The sequence below is a fragment of the Diaporthe citri genome (assembly GCF_014595645.1).
Source record: "Diaporthe citri strain NFHF-8-4 chromosome Unknown scaffold_1, whole genome shotgun sequence".
NCBI lineage: Eukaryota > Fungi > Ascomycota > Sordariomycetes > Diaporthales > Diaporthaceae > Diaporthe > Diaporthe citri.
The window spans coordinates 6321809-6339755 of NW_025064846.1; the positions used below are offsets into that span (position 1 = coordinate 6321809).

The 17947-nt window shown below is 56.6% G+C and overlaps 4 protein-coding genes across 4 annotated transcripts; 3 read left to right on the forward strand and 1 right to left on the reverse strand.

Moving 5' to 3' along the window:
• Positions 1-1300: 1300 nt before the first annotated feature.
• On the forward strand, positions 1301-1966 carry INS49_001678 (uncharacterized protein; the record flags this gene model as incomplete). Its single annotated transcript, XM_043162502.1, has 1 exon — positions 1301-1966. The coding sequence occupies one exon, from the start codon at positions 1301-1303 to the stop codon at positions 1964-1966; it is 666 nt and encodes a 221-aa protein (XP_043031008.1).
• A 2029-nt stretch (positions 1967-3995) lies between these two features.
• Positions 3996-9193, reverse strand: INS49_001679 (uncharacterized protein; the record flags this gene model as incomplete). The annotated part of the gene is made up of 3 exons (XM_043162503.1): positions 3996-4973; positions 5031-5687; positions 5741-9193. 3 exons carry the CDS (start codon positions 9191-9193, stop codon positions 3996-3998), a joined length of 5088 nt encoding a protein of 1695 aa, XP_043031009.1.
• A 2760-nt stretch (positions 9194-11953) lies between these two features.
• On the forward strand, positions 11954-12882 carry INS49_001680 (uncharacterized protein; the record flags this gene model as incomplete). The annotated part of the gene is made up of 4 exons (XM_043162504.1): positions 11954-11966; positions 12257-12436; positions 12533-12684; positions 12763-12882. The coding sequence occupies 4 exons, from the start codon at positions 11954-11956 to the stop codon at positions 12880-12882; spliced, it is 465 nt and encodes a 154-aa protein (XP_043031010.1).
• A 1428-nt stretch (positions 12883-14310) lies between these two features.
• On the forward strand, positions 14311-16949 carry INS49_001681 (uncharacterized protein; the record flags this gene model as incomplete). The annotated part of the gene is made up of 2 exons (XM_043162505.1): positions 14311-16773; positions 16872-16949. The coding sequence occupies 2 exons, from the start codon at positions 14311-14313 to the stop codon at positions 16947-16949; spliced, it is 2541 nt and encodes an 846-aa protein (XP_043031011.1).
• Between the last annotated feature and the right edge of the window lie 998 nt (positions 16950-17947).

The following is a 17947-nucleotide window of genomic DNA, read 5'->3' on the forward strand; positions in this document are numbered from 1 at the left end:
TGAGGTGGAGGAGCAGCTCTGCCGCCCCCTGTTGGTGCCGAAGGGACTGTCGTCGGGTCGACTACCCATGTGCCACGATATGGGGATAAGAAAAAAGCCGAAGCGATGCAATGCAGTGCAAGCGTGCTGCAGCATGCCAGTGCATCCCCGATCCAAGACACGCAGGAAGTTCGGGCGCAGAGCAGTGTCAGTTTTAGAGCGAGACCCAGAGTTTAGAAGTTAGAAGTTGGAACCCAGTTCCTGCTTCTCCACCTTCCCGTTCAGGCCTCCAAGCTAACAGTAGCTCTCTCTGCTGGTGCTCTCCAGCTGCTCCAGCTGCCCCCAGCTCCTCTCCCCTTTCCCACGAACCCAGCACCGGTCAACATCCAACATCCAACCCACATCAACCCACCCTCTCTCTGTCTGGCCCGTCCTGTTGTGACTTCCCTTGCTGCCATTGACCTCGGCGCCCACCTCGACCAGCCCCCAACCATCCATGGCTAGACCGAGAGCCCAATTCCATCCTCGAGCACCCGTCTTGTTGTTGCCAAATTGAACCTGACCAGTGCAGCCCGCAACCCCAAAGCTGGGGAACCATCCGAGGACCGTCACCGTGACTGTCCCGCTCGCTCTCACTTTCACGTACACGCACACGCACGCCGTTGTAGACCAGGACTTGAACCTACCCAATAATTCCCGACGCCCCACCTGTGTCCGGCCAGCAACTGGCACCTGGCACCTGGCTCCAGGCTCCAGACCCCAGGCCATTTCCAGATCTCGGGTCCTCTTTCATCAATTTGGCCGACAGGGTCCTCTGGAGCATCGCTCCACCCCGGCACCGTCTGAGCTCCCTCCTGGGGCCTGACCTCGTCTCTGACCAACGTCCCTTGCCCCGTCCCTGTCACTCATCTCCAGGCCTAGGAAAGAGGAAAGGAAACCCACTCTGGAGATTCTGAAACATTTCTCGACCACCAAGTCCACGACCTGCTGAGGTTTCACCGGCACTTTCACAGCTGCTACCTCTCGTCCCGTTTTGGAAACCGCTGGCCTGCTCCCATTGCTACTCTCCAACACGCACACCACCTGCCTCGACCGTAGCCCTGCCTTCTCGGTCTGGCCCGAAGACGAGCACGCAAATCAGGTCCCATCGCCCCCCAAAGACCACGCCTGACGCTTTGACTCCCGCTCATATCGCCCCGACTTACCCCTGACGACATTTGCACCTTCTCTCCCACGAGACCTTCTCCCATCACCATCAGACGGACGAACCGTGCCCAGCCGTCAGCATACGCGTCTCCCTCGACCGACTCATCCAGCCAACATGCCGTCCTTAATCAATGGCAAGTTCCAACTGCCTGCTCTCGACCTCAAGTTCGGCTCCCTGACCGAGGGCACCGATATCCCGCCGCCTCTCCCCTCGCCCATACAAGAAGAGCAGCCCGAGACCCCACAGCCAGCAGCTGGGGACGCCGCCAAATCCTCCACCGCGACCAACGGCACCCAGACGTCGCCAGCGGCAACCAGGGCCAACGGCAACAAGCAGTCCGCAGAGAACGTGCCTCTGCCTGGGTCGCCAACCTCAGTCAGGACCGGACAGGGTAGCATCCGACGTTTGTTGAGCCGCCATCGACTGGACTCGGCCTATGCTAACGGAGAGACAACAGCAGGAGATGCTGGTGTGCAAGCCCTCAAGAAACCGGACAGCCGCCCGACCAGCCGCAGCAACGCTAGCATCACCACCGAAAAGCAGTCTAAGCGAGCCTCTGGCTTCTTTCGCCGCTTCCGGAGCTCCCATGATGCGACAGAGAACACTCGGCCAAGCAGGCTTTCCACATCAAACGAGAACGAAAAGCCCGCCATCTCCAGTCCCAGGCCGAGGGGTCCGCCGCCACCCATGATCCCGGAATTCAAGGCCCTTGGGTCCAAGGTCGACCTCGACGGCGAACAGGGCAGTTTAGGAGACGACCTCTTCAAGAACATAAAGTAAATGAACCGTTATGCAGCCCAACGAAGACGGGAACAGCTGTTCCTGCCAGGGCAGGAGCGGAAACCCACAGCGCGCCTGGTCTTATATACTCCGAGCGCCCAAAGGACGAACGCCCGAGACACTGCTTGTTTTCATCCATTTCGAAACGCCACCCGAATCTTCCCCTGTCGGATTTGGATCGAGTTTGCATTTGCCTGCGTCGGAATCACTGCGATTACTGGACTTGGGGACGAAAGTTTGAGATATGTGGCCCGAGATACCCAGCTCGCCCAATGCGGGTCTATTCACCTTACACTTACGAAATCTCTTTTATTCGCTACACGACTTTTAACTACTACTTATGCACCCTTTTTTCTTTTCTTTCTACGTTGACGACCTGGTCGTTTGGTGCTGCGTTTGAGACTTTTTGATACCTTGAGGCTGGAACGCCCGCGCGCGATTACTGAAGAAGATGGAGAGAAGAGGGTGGGGGATGCGGAGCAAGAAGACAGCGGACCGTTGATGCGTGGTCGCCCATCTGATGGGTTTCCACTTGCTTCTGCATTTGGAGGAAGAGAATTCTGATATTTCGTGTCCTAGTTGGTCAGGACTTGTTGATGGACAAGGTTTCCGAAAAAGAGAAAACCCAAAGAGCACAAGTTATTAATAAGACGGTCGGTCACGTCCCAGGAGCCGAGAATGCCCTTCACATATACCAAACCTGGAATAAGAATACCACCACTGCCACGCAACGTGAACATGATGGCCAACAACACACGGTTCGATTATCGGGATGGCGTTTGTCACAGGTTGATTGCTCGACAACATGTCTGAAAAATATTGTGTGATTCTACCATACAACACTGCGGAGGCCATAGACATGGCGCTGCTCGCTGGCGTGAAGGACCTTTCCCTCCGGCCCCATTTTCAACTGCCTCAATGTTGTTGTGGTTTCTACTCGTCCAAGTTCTGCCGAAACCCTGTTTGGGGGTCTTCCTCAAAATCGCCCTCCAAGCTTCTCTGCAGGAATATCCCGTGAGACCCTCGAAGCAGTCACGAGGTCTACTGCTTCCATGTCACCCCCCAGCCGGCGCAGCCATGCCTAAGCTTAAGGTCGATATCAAGCCGTTGAGATACCAGACCACGGATTCAGACCGCAGCCTTGGCGCCAGTAAACTGAATACCCGAAACGGACAAAACCTCTTACCGCCGCGTCCCGCTACTCTACCCGAATCGGTCCCTCGAACGCCTAGAGGGTGGGAGTGGGAGTGGGACCGGGGAAGGGCACTGCGTGGAGGGCGTGTAACAACGTGTGGAAAAGCCATGCGCTTTTTCGCTCGTGATAAATAGCAGCACCTTGGACCAAATAGATCACTTTTTAACGAACGAGAGAGAGACAGAGAGAGGGGTTCAATACATACGTTCACGGTTCGGCCTGTGGAGAATAAGCAAAGTGAAAATAGTCTCTTCGACCCGGCTCGAGTCCACCGGAGCCCTGGAGGAGAGAGAAAGCTTCAGCTCCCTCTGGTCCGCAGCGAACTAACCCCCCTGAAACGCCATGCGAGCACGAGACCGAGGAGACTGAAAAGACGCATCGTAAGGAATCCAATCGAACGGCGCCGCAAGGGCCGTCCAACTGAAGGCTAGCCTCACAGTGCCCGAGTGACATATTCCAGTTCCCATAAACAAACAAAGCAACAAATAAATGTATGCATCCATGGTAATCATCCAAGTGGTCTAACAGGGCTCATCATCCAAACCAGTAAATGTCAACTTCAATACGAATTATGATCCCGGCCAGCATATGCCATGCCTATCCTTACACTGCGCCAGCCCACCTGAAGCAAATGCTGCCACTCGATGGAAGTAATGGGCCAGCACCAGAACGGACCCCCCAAAAATGCCGACCCCTCCCCCAACCCATACGTACACAGATTTGTGCATACCTCCCACCTTTCATCAGCTCATCATATCATACCACTTTCCTTCGCATGTCGGATAGACCTCGTCGTCACACCGTTGCGAACCTCCTGGGTGTCCGGCCCGCCCACTAGGTAGCCTTGTCGTGCCCATCGTTGAGTAACAGCTCCAGCACGATTTGCACGCCTGTCGAGCCCGGCTTCGATTCGGGGTGGCTCATGGCGATCTTGACCGTGCCTTTGGAGTCGGCCGAGCCGGCCGTCACAGCGCCCGCGCCGACGCCACCAAGCCCGGTGGGGCCGCGGCAGCCTTGGTCTAGGACGCGGACGTCGCGCCCGGCCACGATCTGCCTCAGCCGTCCGTTCTCAGCGTTGCGCACCTCCACGTAGTCCTCGTTGAAGAGGAGCAGGTACTGCCCGAACATGGTCGCGCCCCTAGCCTTCTTCTGCTTGCCCGAGTACTCCATGATCAACGTCCTAGAGATCTCACCGTGTTTGTCGACATACACGGCACAGTCTTCGTATGCGAGCAGGAACTCCTGGTCATTTAGCTTGAACATGCCCAGCGGGCGCTGGTCACGGATACGGTTGGCGATGTTAGCAATGGCCGGCATGTTGAGCCCACTAGGCACAGACATGGTCTGCTTCTTGTCCAGAGTCAACATCTCGAATCCCTTGGCCGTTGCCACTGCAATGTACGACTGAAACAGATTGAGCGAGTAGCATTCTGTTGGGAGGTAGAACTCGTCAAAGTCGCGGAACGTCTCCGTGGAACCGGCTCCGCCGCGCCGTCCGCCGAAGATCCGTGGCCGCTTTTCCGAGGATCGCTGGAACACAGGTTCGAGGACCTTGAAAGTCGTGTGCATGCCTTCTTTGCGCTTGTAGAAGACGAGCGTGCGCTCCTTCATGCGCGCCGTTGCGAAGAAGGTCACGTCTTTGGCTAGGCGTTGCGGTGCCTTGCGGGCACTATCGTTACCAGAGGCGGGGAAGTTGGATGTCGGTGCGATGACCTCCAGAGGGTATGCGATCAGGGACCTATCTGCTGTGACTAGACAAACGGAGAACTCCTCGAGGACTGCGATCTGTGTCACCCTACTGATTTGGACAGACTTGAAGGGCATGGTCAGCATCTCGTCTGAATACAAAGTAGGCCGCTTGAGACTTACCCTCGTCCATCCACGCGGATTGGATGCCTCGGAGATAAATACGCCATAGTCCGTCCCTATCGCGATCAAGGACTTGCCAAATGCTGTGAATGTCGTGGCGCAGTTCACCGAAGCCCTGCAGACAGGTGGCGGCCGGCCAGTGCCATAAACTTGCTCGATCTCGCGGATGGCCCGATCCAGGGGAGTGCCCTGAATAGCAACACCTGGTGCCTTGCCCGCTATAGAGAATGAGTCGTAAGCAAAGGCGCCGTCAGCCAGGACACGCAGACGGAACGGTTCAGCATTCTGTGCATGCAAAGCCCGTGCATGCTGCTCTTTAGCCTCGATAATCTTCGTACACCAAGCCGTCCGCTCGTTTTCAGACTTCGCAAACAGAGTGTACACCTCATGACCAAGGTGCTTCACCCTGAAAGGCCACAGAATGTTGTCCGGATCAGAACTCGCAGTGTTAATGCGAGAGATAGAGCTCATCGAGGACCCTGATTGGCTGTGTTCCAGCACAGGACGATCCGAGACACCGGTGAGAGTCTTGTTGACAGCTGCCCCAGGGCCGTTGGCGACGGCCGCATTGCGTGCCAAAGGAGCCGTGATGCCCTTTTGCTTCGATATGGCCGCATCGTCCTTACTCTCGAGGAAAAGCAAAGGCATAGGAATTGGCTAAGAATGGTCAATAAACGGTGATATCGCAGCTTGGACACTTGTGAGCATACCTCTTTCGACACGTCATATTTCTTGTCTCGACCATCCTTGGAGGGGTACTCCTTCGCCAGGATGAAATAGTGGTCGAAAAGCAGAGCATGTGTGTCGACCCATCGCACGCCTTTGGATCCCATCCTCGTCAGGTCGCCTCTGTGTATTAGCTGTCTGCCAAGGTGATCCAGATTAAGGACCGACTGGAACCCGGGCCGCAGAATCAAGGCTGTTTGGAGAGTATGGAGATCAACTTTGCCCTTGCTGCGGGCAACTGCTTCGTCACACTTCATAGTGACTGCTTTGATCTCCTCGATTGCCTTGATCAAATTCGTCTTCTCTTCGCTGTCTTGTACCATTTTCCTCAAGCAAGTCGCTAAGAGAAGACTATACCTCTGCAGACGCGTGATAGGCGACTTCAGGAAGGTATCCCAACCCAGACGATTCGATCGCTTGTGGCCGCGCACATGCTCTAGGAACTGGGCGAACAGCACGTTGCGTGAGGCCTCCTTACGCACCGCTAGCTGGGCTAGAGGGTAGGCCGTGGAGAACTCCAGGTAAGGCTGCTCTGCTTTGCGAATCCACTCTCGGAAAATGTCAGAGTAACCGACGATCCAGGGCCCTTGCTCATTTTGACGGTACTTCAACTGGGCGAGCAAGTATTCCTTGTTGACTTGTTGAATCGCGTCGAACTTCCCAAAAACCTTTTCCACGAAACCGTTGATCTTTGCAGGAGGGATGATAGGCGGCTGCCATGCACGTAGCTGATCTTTGTAGAGAAGACGGATGACGTCTAGTTGACTCATATAATCCTCTTCGCCGGTAACAACCTCGTGGAGGATGTTTTGCCGTTCAATCTCCTTCGGCCCCTTATCCTCGACCATACTCTTGTCAAGTTTGTAGTAAGTGGCCCAATCGGCATGCGTCGTTGACTCCTCCGTCATGAGGTCGTCGAGACTGGCCTTCTTGAGTGTCCTCGTGCAGTGGTGAGAATAACATCTGCCGGAGATCTCGATTTCATGAAGCTTCGACGCATAGCATCCGGAGCCCGTTAACTGCCATAGAACGCCGGACAAAGATCCAGGGCCAAACTTGGCCCATTCTTCCTCCTCGATGAGGATGCCAGCATCGTACAGACGATCCGTGACCATAGTGCTCAGTGTTTCTGCATCGGCGACATTCATAGTCGGCACCTTTGTCGTGAAGAGCTTCACCAGGCCGTCTTCGATGGACTTTCGCTTCAGGTCAGGCTCGCCCTCAGCCATCTCACGAAGCCAAGCGGCGATGCTGCTCAGCGCCCAAGGCTCGACGCAACGTCGAATGTCTGACGAGGACAATTTCTCTGGTATAAATCTCTTCTTCCGTCCGGTTGGGAGGGTGATTAAATCGTAAGCAACGGAGGATGGTGTGCCGGACTCGTAGCCCTCGTGAAGAGTTCCGGGGTGCAACCCAAGTTGTTGTTGCTGTTGGGCCCTGAGTGCCTTCTTCCTCTCTTCTGCTGCGTCAGTTCTTGACCGTCCAGGCACTTGGACATGCGGCGTATTGCTGTGGCTGGACAGCGATATCGACCTCTCGACCTGCTGTTGCGTTGTGAGTTGGCCATCGGGGCCAGCCGCTCTCGAGTCAGCACTGAGTGAATAGCCATGCTGGTACGGTGCACGATTGGGCGACTGCACTGATAGCAACGAACTCGTGTCGGACCCGGGTGGCAATGCAGGTAATGGCCGATTTGAGAGCCCAGGATGAAAGAAAAGGTCCGGAAGATCCTCCTTGACGGGCGATTCACTAGCGCTTGCCCTGGAGTGCAGGGACACACGCTCGTCTCCTTCGTCAAAGCTGAGCCGCTGGGTCGTTGGAGCTTGCAAACCACCAGTACCACCATAATCCATGGCCGCACCGTAGTCTGCATCGCTGTCGTCGTCCGGATATGGTGGATCTTGGTCGACTGGCGGTGGTGGTAAGGGCCGCTCCCGGTTCTGCAGCGACGTTGTCCTCATCGGAGGAGGCGTCACATCATTCCCATAAGTCAAGTTACCGGCATAGCCACCGCTGAAGAGCCCGATGTCCATCCCGGCGGCATATTCAACATCGCTGCCGCTGACCTGCTCCTCGGCAGGTGTCGGCAATGACTGGCCCATGATTGGCAGAGCGGATGATGTTGTTGAGAGAGGTGTGTTGCCGCTAAATCGTCGCTCTTCCTCCAGGTCCTTCTCCATCTGCGCAAGACCAGCCGCGCCCTCCTGGTCACTCTCGTCGTCCTCCCAATCATAGGTAGCCGTCGCGTTGTCATGGTTCAGCGTTGATGCGTTCGAATCATACCGCCTGACTCCACCACTGCCACCGGGCCCTTGCACGGTTGACGCGCGCGAATCATACCTCCTGAGCCGGTCTAGATCATCATCGGACAAGTTGTTGCCATTGATCGGTCTGGGCCGTTGCGTGTTGGCATTCCCTCCCAACTCAGCCTCGATGTCCTGCATAAGACTATCTTGCGTCATGTAGTCGTCGATAGGGTTCCATTCATCATCCTCAGGGGCGTACTCCACGGGTCGGCTCGGAAGGGGCGCATTCGTTGGATGTCTCGTGACACCTCCGGGTTGAGTATGTGGAGGCGGCGACGGAAGCGCAGACATCTGCGAGTTGGAGCGAGACCTGTTGTCGCTGATGAAAGCATTGGGATCTGCTGCAGAGTAATTCGGGCCGACCGGCATTTGGATGTAGTTCGGGTACGGTGCCTGTGCTGTGTAGGAGCCTTGGGGGGATGTGGTGCCGTTAGATGGGTAGTTGCCCGCCCAGGTCGAGTGGAACCCTGTTGAGGCGATAGACGGCGTTGAATGGGTTGAGTATTGGCCAGGACTGGGTAGGCTGCTCCCGTACTGCGGATTACTACCTGGTGACTGAAGTACTTGTGGAGATGTGCTCCCGTGATTGTAGGTAGGGCTGTAGGGAGGGTTGACCGGCTGGCCGTACGGGGCGGCTTGAGGTTGGGACACTGTGGAATTGGTGTAGTTGTGGGCAAATGAGGTGTAGCCTTGATAGGGCGGCTGCCGCTGGGGTGAAGAGACACTTGCGTAGGCCGAGGGATCGTAGGTGGGAGGTGTGTAGCTCGTGGGCTGGGGAGTGTAGCTCGTCGCGGCGGGCGCGGTGGGTGAAGCATACCTTGAAGCGGGGTGGTAAGGCAGAGTTGATTGCGATCTTCCAAAGTCTTGTGGGTTGTATGTCGACGGGGTCGGAGGGGCCTGGCTCTGGTACCGTTGATGGCCGGACGATCCTGTTGGACTGGACATGAACAGTTCGGCTTGCCTGGTCGGGTCGGCGTCTCCCTGGCGGTCGGGGTCGATGAGGGGAGCATCGTCGCCGGCGTTGAAGCTATTTGCCCTCGCAGGGTAGGCATGCTGCTCCTGCCCGGGGACTGGATACTGTATCGGGGGCACATGGCCATACCGGCGACCGCCGTCTCCTCGGAATGACATGCTCGCGTTCGCCGCCGTTGGCGTCTTTGTCTCTGTCGTTGGCGGCCTCGTCGGCCTTGTCGTCGCAGCCGTCGAAGTCGCGATCGCAGCTCAAGTGTGTACAAGCTGAGAGTGCTTCTTGTATAGCAGATCTCGCGTGACGTAACAGGGTCGCGAGGGCTAGAATGGGTTCGTGAGGCCTATGCGGTCACACTGCCGGAGGCTCAACAACAGGGGTATATTTTGTTCGTCGCCGGGAGGAAGTGGCGGTCGATCGGTCAATCGGTGGGTTTCGGAGAGCAGAGCAGGCCTTCGCTTATGTTGTATGAGGCGGCACTGGCGAAAAGTAGGCACCTAAGCCCCAGGTGCTGGGCTGAGCGCAAGTCCGGGTGGGCCAGAATGGGGTTTCGCGGACCGCGGTGGGATGCGGACGGGGATTGCGCAGAGGCAGGGTAATGCAGATCGCCGGTGGGTGGCTATGGGCAGGGCCTCTCAACTCGACAGCCTTGTGCGGCTTGTGCAAGAATCGTTCATGGCCGTGCCGCGTGTGGGTTTGCTCTTGTGCGGAAAGAGGGCCCCCAGCTCCTCACGAGGCCTAGTTGTCTGGCAGGGTGTATAGGTATGATCGGGTACCGAGTCGCGCAGCCGGTCTTGGGGTGAGGAGAACCCAAGCAGCCTTCACGCAAGGACAGGCAAGACAGAAACGGGCGGCAGAGCCTTGCAATAAGCTTGTCGATGGGGGCGATGGCACGGCCTGATGTTGATGGGCTGAAAAAAGCAAGAGGAGCGTAATGAGGATTGCGCGCATCCGACTTGGGAGCGGACGGGAATGGATGGGCGGGCGGGCGAATGTTGGCGGGCAGCCCTGGCACGGCACTGGCAGCTCAGGTCACCACCCTAGGGACCTTGTGGTGTTGGACGGTTTAGTGGCAGGCGTGCCTCCTCGCCAATCAAGACCGTTCTTGGTGTTATGCAAATACGGGACGTACTCTCCTGCAAAAAACACCTGCCATTCCAGATCAAATGCGACCTGGCCCAGCAGCCCAGGACCAGGACGGAGACTTGGCCGATACGTAGGACTTCAGGAGCACCACAGGAGGATACTTGTGCTTGGCCGCATTTCTCTACGCTATCCGGGGTATTCTGTGACCCTTTCTTTGACTGGAGCTGCACTCATGTCACCCGCTCCCTGCCCAGAGCCAGCTGCTGATTCTGAAGCAATGCCACTGTCATCAATTGGCCCTCATACGAACATGGAGCACCCAATTTCTGGAACCCACGGCAGAAACCTGCAATAAAATACCCCATCCAGCCTGACAGCCTGGCAACACCGGCAGGATCGGCGTTTGGCAGCACTGTAATCTTGCCGTTCTCTCCGCGGTCACATACCCAGGTACTTCACTGTCAAAACAAGGTCGAGCTGCCTGCGCGCTCGCATCCGGCATGGCGGCTCCGTGGCTCCAGCTCGAGCCTTGTATGAAACCAGCCTTGTAGGGGTCTTTTTGGACCCATGAAATCTTTCTTTTTGGGATGAGCCACACGCATACTTGGAGCCAGCCTGGCACCTGCCCAGCCCAGCTTCTCCCGTGTTCTGAACCCCAGAGGCCTCAATTGTGGGAAACCGTGGCATTCCATGCGCGGGATGCACCAAGTCAGCCCAGCTAGAAGCAATGGTAGCGCCACCCCGCTGCTCCGGGAACATTAGGTTCTCAACGGCTCAGCCCAAGCCCCCTTGAAGCTTGCGCCAGCCATAGCGTAGGGCCTGGCGCCCAGGTCCTAGGGCCCAGGGCCTAGATTCTTACCGAGAAGACGGGTTTCTGGGGAAGGCAGCTGAGCCGGATCGGATCAGATCGGCCCTCCTTCAGACCAGTCTCTGACCTGGCAAGGCCAGGCTGACTTGCCGTCTGGCTGAGCAGGCAATCTGCCAGGCAGAATATGAAACACCCCAAGGCTGCGTGCGGGTCATTACCTGTCCACCTTGGTGGCAACTTGCTGTGCTCGGTGGGAGCAGCTGGACGGTTCCGATGCAAGTAGCCTACTGCTCAGCTGCCTCCGCTGTCTCCGTCATATGGCAGTTCGTCTCGTCCGCCAGGCTTGAGCCTCAGCCTGACCTCCTGTCTGTTGTTGAAAAAGCCACATGTCTTTCAGCATCCACCGATGTGGCACAGCGGGAGGGGGCGGAATCGCGTGCTACTGTGTTGATAAGTCGCTCTGACGCAGCTGCTCGTCCGCGAGCATCGGCAGAGGAGCCGGGCTGTTGTCATTAACCCCGAGCCGACAGCTTACCGGAGCTCCCGTCGGGGCCCCTCCACGTACAAGAGGCCAGAGAAGCCGCAAGAAGACGTGGATGATTGGAAAGCCACTGGCGATTCAACCACGAGATTGACACGTAAAATGAGTGCAATACATGGTGATTTGGGCCCGCCTCTCAGTAAGACTTTTTTGGATTGATGTATGCAGTCGATATAGAATCTGCTGTTCGTAGAATCACTATTAGTAGTGTAGACTGGACCAGTCAGCTAGAGGTCGTTCCCGTCAAGTGGGGCTGCATCCCAATGACGAAAGAAAGCTGCCCGCCCCCTCATGAACAGCGAAGGCCGATCGGGGGAGGGAAGCTTACCAAGACGACTTCGGATCTCCACCTGGGGGGCATAAACTCGCACCGTCCCCAGCTTCTATCGCTTTCTCCTGCCAAATCTCCTCGTCAAGCAAGAAAGCCAGATCGCCAATTGCCCTCATCAAGAATCAATAAACAACAGTTGTACAATCAAATCAGCCAAAATGGTCAAAGCAGGTGAGAGAAGCCCAGACCCCATATATATACACACACAGAGACCCCGCAGAGGTCGAGCTGTTTGGCGACTCAAAGTGAGGGGGTGCATCCAGCCCATCCGGAGCACCCTGATGGGCCTCTTGAGAAACGTGCTCAAGCACCCTGATGGCCACGCCTTGCAGGCACCGGCCCATCCATCATCCTGGATGGCGAGCGCCGTTGATGCAGATCGCCTTTGGGTCCCTCTCCTGATCTCAAGCCACCCTGGGAGTGTCTAGACAGCTCGCTAACATTTGTCCGTTTGCCTGCAGTTGCTGTCGTCCGTGGTGACTCCAAGGTCTCCGGTACCGTCACCCTCGTGCAGGAGTCCGAGTCTGCTCCCACCACCATCTCTTGGGACATCACTGGCAACGACGCCAACGCCAAGCGCGGCTTCCACATCCACACCTTTGGTGACAACACCAACGGCTGCACGTCTGCCGGCCCTCACTGTGAGTAGCCCCCTGAACCAGGAATCAGGAACCCGGCATTGCCTGAGCCGGGCTCAACGCCCGACTATCCCTAGACTAACCTTGTCTACCTGTTAGTCAACCCTCACAACAAGACCCACGGTGCTCCCTCCGACGAGGCCCGCCACGTTGGTGACCTGGGCAACATCGAGACCGATGCCCAGGGCAACGCCAAGGGCAGCGTTGAGGACAAGCACGTCAAGCTGATCGGCCCCGAGTCCGTCATTGGCGTATGTTACCACCCTCCCCCAGCCCCAGGGTCACGCATATAACCTACAAGTGCGTCGGCATGCTAACACAGTCCACAGCGAACTGTCGTCGTCCACGGTGGCACCGATGACCTTGGAAAGGGCGGCAACGAGGAGTCGCTGAAGACTGGCAACGCCGGTCCCCGCCCTGCCTGTGGTGTCATTGGCATCTCTAACTAAGCATTTCGCTTCGGTCACGGTATCTCATCCGATGGTAGTGTACTGAGCTCCGGACATTGAAAGGTGCACCTACAAAGCACCGGGCCTTGCCCAACACCTAGCCAACAAGGATAGCCTCAAAAACAAAAGATCAGATTGAGACCTTGTTCCAAAATGTTGTAGACCGTTGAATGCTGTACGCGAATCTGCATTGTTCCATTGATATGTTGAAGTGTCCATGTACACCTTGAGGTATGCCCTTATTGTGCGGCCTGGCCAAGCTCAAAAGCTCCGGCAGCTGGGCCCCATGCCATTCAAAACAAGCATGTCTGCTTCAGAAGTTGCTTTGAAACAGAGGGTTGGTGCCCTGCAAGCATGACCTAAACAAACAGATTGACACAGCAGCTCCGTGATCAGCTGTACTGCAAAACTTCTAGCTCATTCCGTGCGTGTATTGCAACGTCTGAGGTATAGGCACCATCATTGATGCAGCTGCCCCTCACCTGGCTCGGAGCTCGCCCAGAGCTCCCCATGGCGGACTCTTGAGTAATCCAAAGCTGCTTGCCAACTCCGGACTAGCGGCAGGAGCCCAGCTACCAGGCTCAGTTAGTCCAGACACGTTGACCCCACGTTGGAGCTCCCTGGCCCACTAGAATTCTGGACCCTGACGACGGACATCTGGCCAGAAGGCCAGAAGGGAGGAGGCACACGACACCATCATCAAACGTCCAGGTCACCTCATAACAAACAACGCCTTCCTTCTCTCTTCAGTAAGATTGCTTGTCTTTTTTGAAGTCAATCAATTCTCACCTCCGCTACAATATCTCAAAGACATCACATCCTTTCATTGGCTGTCTGGAAACCTGGTGAGTTGTCTAGCTCCCTTCTAGTCTGTGACCATCCAAGTCTGCAACTATCCCCTTCCACTGCCCCCTTTCAATGGCTACAAGCAAGCAGACCACCTGCATTCCCTAGGGACATGGACCATATGTTCATATGGCAAGAAAGCTTGTCATGTGGTGAACCCCCGGGCTGCTCTGTCTAGACCTGGTGGAATTGACACGGCACTGTCTTGGCCTTATTGTGGATTGCTCGTGGACCACCTCAGGCAGTGAGAGCAATTCAACTTGCAAGCCCCACGTTTGACCAGGCCCAAGCTTGTCTGGTCCAGTCACACACCTTGGTGACCCTGTATACCTATCACCAGTTACTCCAGATTGACTCTGAGTACCAGTCTCGTCAAGCTGCCCTTGGACCCCTTGGGAAGCCTCTAGCACAAGCCTCCAAACTACAGGCCGCATCTCTTATCCAACTCGCTTTCCTTGCAAGTCTATTCACATGTGGATGAGAACATTTTACTGACTGCTTTCCAGGCATTGTCACGAACACTGCTGATTCCACTTCCCACTCCTTACGGTCTCCCTGATTCCGGTTGCTGCCATTGTTACCATGTCTAAGCCTCTTTATGCCACTGTCAAGTCCGTCTTGAGCGGCGATACGTTGGTCCTTGCGAATCCTCAAAACCCAGCAGCTGAACGGGTTCTTTCTCTCGCCTATGTCAGCGCCCCTCGGCTCAGCAAGGATGGCGACGAGCCGTTTGCATTCCAATCCCGAGAGTTCCTGAGAAATCTCACCGTGGGAAAGCCCATCCAGTTTACCGTCCTGTACACGGTACCGACCTCGCAACGCGAGTACGGAACCGCAAAACTTCAGGATGGCACCGAATTCCCCGATGAGCTGATCAAGGGCGGCTGGGTCAAGGTCCGCGAAGATGCCGGGAGGAAGGAAGACAACGAAGACCTCCTGCAGCGACTTGACCAGCTTCGCGAACTTGAGACAAAGGCCAAGAACGAAGGCAAGGGGCTTTGGGCCGGTACCGGTGGTGTAATCGAGGTCCAGAACGACCTGGGTCACCCGCAGTTCCTGGACGAGTGGAAGGGCAAGTCCGTTGATGGCGTGGTCGAGCGCGTGTTCAGCGGCGATCGTCTTCTGGTTCGCATTCTGCTCTCGGACAAGAAGCACCTGCAAATCATGACTCTTGTTGCTGGTATTCGGACTCCATCTACGGCCAGGACAATTGTCTCTACGGGTCAGACGCAGCCATCCGAAGAATTTGGCGATGAGGCAAAGGCATTCGTCGAGAGGAGACTGCTTCAGCGGTCCGTGAAGGTCGAGATTGTGGGAGCAAGCCCCCAGGGACAACTGGTAGCCACGATCCTGCACCCCAATGGAAACATTGCCGAATTCCTCCTCGCCGAAGGTCTTGCTCGGTGCAATGACTTCCACGTCACCCTGCTTGGTGACAGAATGCCCTCGCTGCGCGCTGCGGAGAAGAAGGCCCAGTCGGCGAACCTCAGGCTGCACAAACACCACGTTGCCAAGGAAGCAGCAAAGGAATCCGAGATGACTGTCTCAAAGATCATCAGCGCCGACACCATCATTGTGAGGAACAAGAACGGCGAGGAGAAGCGTATCAACCTGAGTAGCGTCCGTGGCCCACGCACAAACGAGTCATCGGAGGCTCCCTTCCGGGATGAGGCGAAGGAATTCCTGCGGAAGAAGCTCATTGGCAAGCACATCAAAGTTGCGGTTGACGGGTCCAAGCCGGCTTCCGATGGATATGAAGCCCGAGAGGTTGCGACCGTGACCCAGAACGGCAAGAACGTCGGCCTCCAGCTCGTACAAGAGGGTTGGGTCTCGGTCATCCGACACCGCAAGGACGACACCGACCGGGCCTCCAACTACGATGAGCTGCTGGCGGCACAGGAGAAGGCCAAGGAGGAGAAGAAGGGTATGTGGACTGGCAAGCCACCCAAGTCGAAGGTTCTGGTCGACGCTTCTGAAAGCCTGCAGAGAGCAAAGATGAACCTGGGCTCTCTTCAACGTCAGAAGAAGATCCCCGCAGTGGTCGACTTCTGCAAGTCTGGATCCCGATTCACTGTGCTTATCCCCCGTGAGGGCGTCAAACTCACGCTGGTCCTGGGCGGAATCCGCGCGCCACGTGCCGGTCGTTCGCCCGAAGAGAAGGGCGAGCCGTTCGGTAACGAGGCTCTGGATCTTGCCAACAAGAGGTGCAACCAGCGAGATGTCGAGGTGGATATCCACGACACGGACAAGATCGGAGGCTTCATCGGTGACCTGTATGTCGGCCGGGAGAGCTTTGCCAAGCTACTCGTCGAGGAGGGCTTCGCCTCCGTGCACCAGTACTCGGCAGAGAAGTCAGGCAACGCGACAGAGTTGAACGCAGCAGAGCGAAAGGCAAAGGAGGGACGTAAGGGAATCTGGCACGACTGGGACCCATCCCAGGAGGAGCAGGAGGAGGAAGCTGCGCCTGTGGAGACCGCGGCGGCTGATGCTCCCGTCAACATCAAGCGAGAGTACCGGGACATTGTCATTACCAACATCGACCAGAACGGCAAGATCAAGATCCAGGAAGTTGGCAAGGGCACTGCGGCACTTGAGCAGATGATGTCCGCATTCAGGAAGTTCCACCTTGATTCCAAAAACAACGTGGGCCTGAAGGACACGCCCAAGGCCGGAGATATCGTCTCGGCTAAGTTCTCCGAGGATGGGCAGTGGTACCGGGCACGCATACGATCCAACGACCGGGCCAACAAGGTTGCAGAGGTCGTGTACATTGACTACGGAAACACGGAGAAGCACCCCTGGGCGAAGCTGCGGCCGCTCAGCCAGGCCGAGTTCGGCACGCAGAAAGTGCGGGCTCAGGCCATCGACGCGTCGCTGTCCCTGGTGCAACTGCCCACGGCCCCAGAGTACCTCAACGACACGATCGGCTTCATTGGAGAGGTGACGGAGGGCAAGACTATGGTGGCCTCCTTCGATTTCGTCGACCAGAAGGAGGGTGTGAGCTACATCACCATCTACGAGTCCAGTGGATCGCCCAAGCCGCACGTCTCTGAACCGCGAGGTGCTACTCAACGGACTTGGTCTGGGTTCCCAAGAAACTTAAGGCATGGGAGAGGAGCCCAGTGTTTGCCGACACTCTCAAGGAGTATAAGAAAGCTGAGACGGCGGCCAAGAACGATCGCCTGGGGATCTGGGAGTACGGCGATCTCACTGAGGACTAGGGAGGCAGCTGGACACTCCTGTGACGCGCTCTGCTTGTTACCAACATTGACGGCCACCCCTACAGCTTCACTTTGATCACCGAGCTGAGGGGAGTAGAGAAACGAGGACGAGGGATTGGAAAACGGGGTTGAGGGAGCCAGAAGCACCCATGGAGCATCGGGTTCCCTATATCATAAAAGTTGGCGAGGCAGCTCTGATAGCATTGCATCGCATTGTTTGGCATTGTTACACAGACATAGTGTAAAACCATTATTACAAAGCCCCTCCTTCTGGCACAATGTGAGTCCGCAGGGCCTGTTTGTAATGGTCCCAGGGTGAGAGTGTCCGGTGTTGCCATGGCAGTTTGGGCGAGCGGCTCAATGCTCGCGCTTCGGGGTAGGAGGGCCGAGCTTAGTGCTCCAGCAAACGTCCAAGATATTCCAGAATATCTTGTCCCGGGGCTTCCGCCCAAGTGGTGCACACGCGGTAGATCGGGTCTGCCGAACTGCAACGAGTTTGCATCACAGCAGCGACTACGGCCAGAAACTAAAAAGAATCGTTACCGGACGGGCTAGTCGAAGCCCAGAATTGCCAATAGCCGCGAGGGATCCTGCGTTTTGACGTCGGAACAACTCATGTTACACTTTAGCCTGAGTAAGCGACCACCCACCAGTGAGTGCCCCCCAACAAGGTCCGTGGAGACGCACCAGCAGCCGTGCCGGAAAAGAGGCCAGGCTGGAGGGGCCTTAGCATTGCAAATTGCGTACCGATGGACAGGGTCCTTGTTGCTGGTGGGGTGACCCGACCCTGGGCCTGCCCCTCAACGGTCTGAGGTGTGTGTCGCCGACCTGGACCTGGGCCTGTGTCTGCACCTGCGTACTGGGCATGCAAATCTGCACATGAATGCGAAGGGGGGGGGGGGGATGTGGAATCGATTGACGAGCAAAGGACATCGACATCGAGATATAGAGAGCGTGCAGACAGATCAATTGACACACGTACCCGCACATGTGTACAG